This window comes from Gossypium hirsutum, chromosome A05, assembly GCF_007990345.1.
Source record: "Gossypium hirsutum isolate 1008001.06 chromosome A05, Gossypium_hirsutum_v2.1, whole genome shotgun sequence".
NCBI classification, from domain to species: Eukaryota; Viridiplantae; Streptophyta; class Magnoliopsida; order Malvales; family Malvaceae; genus Gossypium; species Gossypium hirsutum.
The window spans coordinates 20,497,291-20,506,144 of NC_053428.1; the positions used below are offsets into that span (position 1 = coordinate 20,497,291).

General features: G+C 36.3%; 1 protein-coding gene and 1 pseudogene across 1 annotated transcript; both read right to left on the minus strand.

Annotated features, from left to right (window-relative positions):
• Positions 1 to 981: 981 nt before the first annotated feature.
• On the minus strand, positions 982 to 6,482 carry LOC107960726 (protein ROOT INITIATION DEFECTIVE 3-like; annotated as a pseudogene).
• Positions 6,429 to 8,266, minus strand: LOC107958133 (heat stress transcription factor B-4). Its single transcript, XM_016893809.2, has 2 exons — positions 7,629 to 8,266; positions 6,429 to 7,505 (listed from the first exon to the last, which is right to left on the minus strand). Exons 1-2 carry the CDS (start codon positions 7,875 to 7,877, stop codon positions 6,672 to 6,674), a joined length of 1,083 nt encoding a protein of 360 aa, XP_016749298.2. The 5' UTR covers positions 7,878 to 8,266; the 3' UTR covers positions 6,429 to 6,671.
• Positions 8,267 to 8,854: the final 588 nt, after the last annotated feature.

Sequence of the window (8,854 nt, forward strand, 5' to 3'; positions counted from 1 at the left end):
GAGATAAAATTTAATCCATAGAATATAATTATAGATTTTAAAATTGAATCGGTAATCGATTTAGTTAGGTCACCAATTCCTGATTCGGCTGTCGGTTCGGTTCAACTAAATAAATTATTAAAGAATTCATAAAATTTAAAAAAATATATAAATCGGGATCACTCGATTTTTATTTTGCTTCAATTGATTCAGAGTAATTCGCATTCCAACCGATTCAACCCCTTTATCTATAATTATATACCGATCAATTTCCAATCTAACTAGTACAGTCTGATTGCAACATAGTAATATACAAAATCAATCGCATGTTAAAATTATAAATAAAAAACATATGATTATGATTACCCGTCGAGATAATATATTCCAACCATCAAGACTTGTTTGAAATAATGATTAAAATTTTGTTGAACTTAATTGATAACACAATTCAAACCCTATCTTCTAATATTGTAATAATAAAATGTAGGTAATATAATAAAATTGAAATGAGTTAAGAGTCTAGAAGCCTCAAAACATTATTGAGAAGTAGTTGATAGACCCTTCCATTATTATTATTATCATCATTAAGAAGAAAACAATGAAATTATTAGTATAATATTGGTTTCTTTGCTGGACCCATGAAAATGCTGGGTTTGATTCCCGCAGGCCTACCACTTGAATCTGATACAATGGAATAGGAATAGGAAAACATACAATTCCATGATTTCTTTTCTGAAACATATTTAATATTCCATGAATTAATAATTCTTAAGAGGCTAATTAAATATTTCCTTGAGAAATCTAACTTCATCTTTTATATGGTATACTTGGGATTTCCTTTCTTCAGATAAGATACACATCTGATGAAATTATTAAAATATTTCTTTGATAGCATTCATTGTTTGAATATAATAAATTTCAACAATTTGTCTCTTGGACACGTTTATAATGTCTTACAGAGCTTGAATATGAAATTATTGAGAGAAAATAGTAAAAAAACATTACGTTCAAAACAGAGACCACGACATGCAGATTAATACATCTCTTGTTTACTTGGAGAATGTCTATGGTGCATGCCTACATGGTTATATTTTAAGACCATGGAAATGGAGGTAGATAGATCACCAACTTTGCAGACACACTAGCATTCCATGTGGTCACAGATTTCTAACTTTGTTGCTAGCTGAATGTGATTGCATAGTAGAAACATTACTCATCAAACTGAACATTTTGCACACCTGTCCTGAATCTGCATAATCTTTCTAGAATATGTTTCATTATTATGAGGAAAATTTGCATATTTTTGTAGTGGAGGTGGTAAATCTCGACTTCTTGAGGAGCTTGCCCATTTGGTCCTGCTGCCTGACCAAGAGGGAAGATTGGTCACAGGGCCTGAATATGATTGAACATAAGTTAAATGGTTTGCGGGTGCAAAATAAAGAACATGGTGCAAATCTATAGTAGGAAAAAGGAAAAGGAAAAGCACACCAACTAGATGAACAAAATCTTAGCTTTGGCAAAGGAAAAATACTAATTTCCTTCTTATGCTACATTCTTTGGTTTGTTTATCATGAGCACGAAACTATAATGGAAGCACTCCTTTAAAGTGTTGGAGATTAATTCTTTTAGCATGATAAACTAGGAGAGTTCTTATTAAGATGGAAACTTAATATGGAATTCTTGGTAGTTCTGAAAATCTTAGTCAAGTGCCAAGTTCAAGGGACTCGTGATTAGTAATCCTTCAGAAACAAGGGATTATATCATAACCAGACTGATTAGCGGTCCAGTTTTTCATTTCTCTTCATGGCTCTCTCGTTGAATGTTCCAGGGTTCTGTTCAATAGACTGTGTTTTAGATTCCCCTACTTTAAGACAGTAGTAATAATATTTTTACCATTTTATGCATGCAGCATGGACTAAATGTACAGCGCAGAATGTGAAGAAACAAAATCTATGCTTTTTCAAATGAGATCCGTTTTAAAGAAGATGCAAAGCATGCAATCTAATCAAGCCTTTTGAAGAAAACAAGTAAAATCTCTTGTTGTTTGGATGAAACCTTTGGCATGTCTAAACATGTGAAAGATGTTTTGGGTTTTCACATCCCAAACTCGAACCATGCAAGTAGCAGCCTTACTGTTCTAAAGTTTTAATGGGGAAAGCACAATATTTATTATAAACTACGACTATTATTAATCCATCTATGAGTAAAATTATGACGTATCATCAACTTCATGTTGGTGTGTGACAAACAAAAAGGACTAAAATTTAAAAAGAGATACCACACCAACCATCATAGACTAACAATGCCAGAATTACTTAATTCAGTAAAGATAGGAAAAACAAAAACAAATAACAAAATAACTCCTGTGATCAGGTAGTGAACCGATGATGTGCAGCCCATAACTGTTGCTAGGTGAACTTTCAGCATTAAGGGCAGCAATATAGATTTTACCATCTTGAAAGCCACCGTAAAAGACATGTTCACCAGGGTCTAAAGCAATTGCATCAATGATGGAAGGAAACATAATGTTTCTTAATAATCTTCCCCTGGACAAGCTCCAAACCTATCAGCAATGTACAAGATATCAGGAAACCTTTATAAAGCAACTAGTAGAACAAAAGGATAGCACCATGTATTAGCAAAAAAGGCATCAGAATCACATCAAGTAATTACAAGAAGAAGTCAAAAGATCTACTATGCAATAAGGTTCTATCACCAGCATGATAGATTTGTCATAAACACACACAAAAAATGGTGATCTATTCTCTTCTGAGAGAGCATTAGTTGCTCAAGCAACCCGCGTCTTTACAACTATATGACTAATCTTCAATTTATGACTAAGAAAATGCTTTGGCAGATGCCTCAACATCAATCTCACAATCAGAAAAATATCACCTTGATAACAGAACATTTCTTAGCTTTAATATTACCCGTTCAAAAACAGAAACCGAAAAGGACTATAAATAGGTTCAGTTATGGTGCCAATAACTTGCCACCTAAAGATTCCATCTTGGTTCTAATGCATAGTCCAGAAGGAAGCTCTAGTTACCAATCTTCCAAGACATTACATGCATTTGGGCTTTCAACTAAAACCAGAACAAACCTACATGTGTGATCCTCGGAAGCCGACACTATAATTGCATTGCTTCTACCTTAACCCATAACGATATCAGTTACAAGCAGGGTGTGTTCTGCAAAACAATGCTCTGTACAGATGCCTTGCCTGCAGCCTCCTAACATCATCAAATACCCTAGCATAACAAGCTAATAACCACAATAATCAAATAAACAAGCGCAATCCTGACAGAACATGGAGCATGCATGAAAAGCGACCAAACTCTAACGCATCCATCCTCTGATCCAGAAATGAGGAGTGAATCATCCTCGGAGAAAACCAAGCATGTAACTGCCTCATAATGAGCGTGCCATTTCTTTGATAGCTTACCCGTAACAACCTAAATTGTCAAAAGAAAGTAAACCTAAAAACCTTAGCTTTAACTAACAAATCAATGGCAAATAATAAAGCAATTGAATCTTACCTCCCAAAGGTAAATATCACCGGATGAAACTCCAGCAACGATGTATCTACCTTCGCTATTAACAGCGAGCTGTTTAACAGCTTCCGTGGGAAAGCTTTTAACTTTTGCCTGAGGCTGTGGGGAAGAGAAAGAGTTCAGGCGAAGAGTGGAAGAGCTAGTATGGTTTTTAGAGTAAACCTTGGAGCAAGACTAGTAAAGGAGGTGGCGGAGGGGTGGCAAAGTTGAGAGCAGGCAAGGAAAATGCAACCTACGGAGGCGAGGCCGTGGGGAGTAGAGGAGAAAGCCTTGTAACGTAGTTGCTCGGGACCCAGTGCAACCAATGGCGATGTCAATAGATGATGGCGCTACTACTACATTCATTGTTGTTTGGACAAATTTGTTACAATTTTTTATTTTGTTCCAGAATTTGGTTTAATTCAACAGTACAGACCAGGGGGGTTTTGTTGGGGTTTAAGTACTACAGTACAGAGGTGAATGCTGGACCCTAAACGAGGCCGTTTCTATATTTATTGGTCATCCTGGGCTGAGCCTTAAATGGGCCTCAAAGCGGAGTCTTCTCTGAGACTTGAGAGAACCCTAAACCCCAAACGAAACCAATAAAATAAAACCTAATTTCCTCTCATCATTCAAGCCTAACCTAACCAAAATCAAGTAGTATCTATAATATATAAAAACAAAAATTAGAAGTCTGTTCTTCCTTTTCTCAGTCACTAAAGGATAAAGTAAATGTTAAAATGAATGCAGGTCTACAACCAAAAGGGACAAAATTGGGGATATATCACCCAACAAATCTATCTATATATTCCAAAATTTATATGAGTGCTTAGCCATGTGCATTGCCGCACTCTATGTATTTATATATTTACAGTTCTAATCCAAAGCAGATCACCACATCTGTTTTTTTAAAACTCACATTCCAGTTGAATATATCAGATGAAAACTTATTATTTATCGGTGTATAAAATAAGATAGAAAGCCAATGAAGTGATGCCCCCCGAAAGCCTTTAAAACTTATGCTGTAGTTCCATATTGTAATATTCAATGTATTATTGAAAATGATTAAAATGATGCTTCAAATTCATCACCAATCCAAATGTACTTTGCTCAACAAATTGGATGAAGGAGAAAAAGTAGCTAAGATGGAGATTAAACAAATGGACACATGCATCTTTGCAGCCTTTTACACATTTCTTTATTTCCTCTCTATACATACACTTTTTCTTAATGTAGATGTTATTTAATAGTCTTCTCTTTTTCTAAATTGTCAATAAAGTGTTGGACCAAAAGGAATGCAAAAACAAAGTGGATTTCCAAAGTGCAAACAAGAAGAGGAGTAGAAAATAAAAGAGAAAAGAAACTTATGTCTTTTTTTTTTTTTTTAATTTCACATTTCTCTCTTCCTTTTTCTTTTTCTAAACTTTCTGGGGAAAAAAAAACAAAATAGAAGAAAATTTTCTTGGTCCAACAGGGCAACTTGAAAAAAAAAATACTATGTCGTTATATTGCAAAATATTAAATAAAAAAAATCAATGAATATGTTGATAGTAGTACCTTTTCTAGTATTTAGTTTCTCCCATGCCATCCTTCTGCATCACACGTACACTTCATTTCTAGGTCACGTGCAATACTACAACATCAACTTGAGAAAAAGGGTAAGAGGCTGGCATAGACATATATAGTGTCAAACTAGCTTATTAGGGTTTAGGGTGTTTCTTTTTAGAATTTTATTTTTGGTATGATATGGAAAAGAAAGCATGTGCACGACAAAGATACTGTAAGAATTACATATCGATGCATTTATGTCTCTAGGTAGAACTTAAATAGATGTTTCTTAACTTACTTTCATCACTGTCTCACATAGTTTTCTCTGTCTTGGGTAATTAATAACAGCATGAAAAAAATATACAGAAAGAAAGAAGCAGATTCAAGAAAAATAGAAAGCAAAGAGCCTGTTGAAATGCCTAGTCAAACTTTATCTGAAACTTTGTTTGTATTGGGATTTTAGACAAAGAGACAACAAGTAAAAGACGTAAAAGAGAAAATGGGGTGTTTTTTCTTGGGAAGAAGGAGGGTTACATTGTTTAGCTGTCAGTCAAGCGTTCTATCTTAAGGTTTTTGGTGTGGAAGAAGAGGAAAGAGAGATTGGAATTAGTAAAAAGAAAAGAGGGATCCATAGATGGATTTTGAAGACGTTGATCAGATACTTAAAGTAGGAAAAGGCAAAGGTTTTCTGCTCCTCAGAAGAAGTATAGAAGCCTTGATTGCAACATTTCAAACAACATTTTTAGTTATTTTCTCTTATATTTCGCTTTCATCGAATTACTCACTCTTTTGGAATTTGTTTTTTTTACTCTCTATCTGATTCTCAAATTTAAAACTCGGTATTTTGGGTTTTTCCTTTTTTGCTCGACTGACAGTTGAGTGGAACAAGAAATGATAATGGAGCTGATTATGATTATAAGCTTCATCAAACGATATGATAACCTTCTTTTTTGACAATAATCATAACCATAATCATAATTACACTGATGATGATGAGAAACCAAATGTGAACTGCTGGTTATTTACCCCTCATTTTTAAAGTAAATCTTTTTGAATGGGATTTTTTTAATTTCGGAAGAGGGTATCAATTAAAAGCATGGGTTGTACGTATCATTCATTAATGGAGTAAGCAGAGAAAGCCCTTGAGAAGCTGTCAATGGGGCAGCTATAGCCAGAGACTTTCTCAGGCTCACTTGAAACTGAGGACACTGTCTCTCTGATATCTCTCTCCTGCATTAATGCAAGCATATATGTAACTGGAACATACAGTACAGATATCAGAATCGTGAAGAAAGGGAGCAAGAAAGGGTATGAGCAATAAATTGCACCAATGGAAAACTGAAGAAACATCAAAGAAAAAGATTGGTGTTGAAATTTTGAAATTGATTTTCATCTTCACTCTAACCCAAAACCCACCTGCATTCATGTGGCTAGCTAGGTAGGGGAAAGAAAATAGTACCGGCACTAAAAATTATATACACAGTCACAAACACTCACACACACACGCACAATTTCCTCCAACAATATCATCATCAGATTCTAAGAGATAAACAAAAAGAAAAAAAAAAGATGGAAGAGGAAGCTAGAATATTCTTGAATGGATATTTGAAACTAACATGTAGGAGGCATAAGGTTCAGCCGTAAATCATCTTTTTCCAAGACCAAACGTGCTTTGTTAGTCTCCATGTTAGTTGCACCATACTCGGGGTGCAACCTCTTCTTTGATTGTAAGGGTACACCAAAGAGCTTTGTTTTGCAACTATTGCTGCATGGTTCTTCAAGAATCGTCAAGGAGCTTTGGGATGTAGCCGTTGGAGAGTTCAAAACTTGCACTCGGGGCTTCTGACTATTTGGATAGTGCCCAAGAAGCTGGTTGGAAGGCTTTTGCAAGAATGAACTATTGGTGGTGGTGGTATTAACAACAGGAGCAGCAGCAACGGATGAAGGAGGGCCATAAAGAAGCAAAGAAGGGGAGTATGAATTGCTAGGAGTGACAGGCTTAACATGGTTTTGAACAAAATAGATAATATCATTGTAAAGCTTTTTCATATGGGCAAGTTCAGACATCAGCAAGTTGTTGCTTTTTCTCAGCCTCTCATTGTCTTCTGATAAAGCTGTGACCGAGCTATTATAGCCTCCACCCCCGCCGCCACCAGCAACTGAGACTCCAGTGCCTCCTCTTGGAGAAGAAAGTGGCGGTGAGTCACACCAGTTGGCTTGTTCGTCTGAGTCTGCTGGAGAAATGCTGACTCGGCTTGGAAACGGAAAGAAACTCGGGGCATTAACCAAAGGAGAATGTGGGTGGTGATGGTGATGATGATGGTTTATCCCCACTTGTGGTTGCGCAGTTTTTCTTCTGTGGATCTCACAAAGCAAGTGTTTTTCTCCTTTCTTGAAGAACTCATTGGCAAACTCCCATCTGTCTGGCACAATCTTCCTAAAACCCTAGTTCCATTAACAAAAGAAAAACGCAGAACAAACCCAGATCAGTACAATAACCCCCAAAAAGAAAAGAATTTACAAGAAAAAAGAGAAAGTGATAAAGATTGGGTATTTTTATTATTATACATAAGTATTGAGCTGTCTGACAAAGCTGGAGAAGTTGTTGTGCTTGAAGTAATTAGGGAGGAGATCACGAGCAAACTCAGGAGGTCTCCAAACAACGAAAGTAGTGTCATCTTCACCCCATGAGACGATGCGGTCAGTGGCGGGATCATCGACTAGTTGGTATGTTTTAGTGAGGAATGGAGCTGGCACTGATTTGTGGGAGTCTAGTGATAGTAATATCCCTTCACAGTTATCAAGCATCAGAGCCATTGAAAGATGAAAGCAGGAATGGAATGAAAGAGAGGAAGAGAATGGAGAGAGAGATGGTTGAGGGAGATACAAGGGGTTTAGAGCAGACGATCAGGTCAGGACAGATAGTTTGATGGGTAGATCCTTGGGTGGGATAAAAATGTTGGGAAAAAAGGGGGGGTGGGTTACTGTAAAGAAGCGGTTGTTTTTTTTTTGGCTTTATTAATGCTTTTTTTTTTCGGTTGGCAAGTTTTTACGTGTTATTTTTTTGTGGGTAGGAGGATTAGTATATATTTGTTGCTCTCCTCGGTTATGTAGTGTGCGAGAATATGTGTCTATCTGTCTGTCTAGGACTGTTAAATAAGGGCCTTCCAAGACAAACCCGTGACTCATTCTCTCTCTTTTCTGACAATTGATCGCTCCTCGCACACCCACTTAAAATCAGGCACAGGGGCATGGATGGTTGCAGTGTGTCTCTGGGAATTGACAATGTAACCCCCCCTCCTTCCCTGTTTTTTTTCCTCCCTTGTCACGTTCTATATTTTAATGTTGCTCATCTTAAAATAGTCAACAGTTCCTTAATGCAGAAACTTGAACGAGAAGGGTAACCATTGTTCATATTTGATCTTAAAAAAGTCTTTTGCATTTTTGAGTATGTTCGTGCTACTCATAATTAGAAACTAAGGATGAGTATTGGGTAATATGGTCAGAGTGAGAGACTTGTTCTTTTGATGCATGAAACAAACAAACAAAAAAAAAAAAGAAGGGAGAGGTGGTTTCACTTCATGTCAAAACGAGGGTCCTCTTTGCCATTTTGTAGCTTTACGTTTGTTGTTTAATATCAAGAAAGCAAAGCCAACCCAGCCCAGGACACCCTCCTATTTGGAATCCCATGATTTTCATACACCAATATACGACTTTGTAATAGATATATGGTAAACCATATATATCCAACTACGTGGTCACCACATTTGTTGTTCTTTTTGATAATACTCATT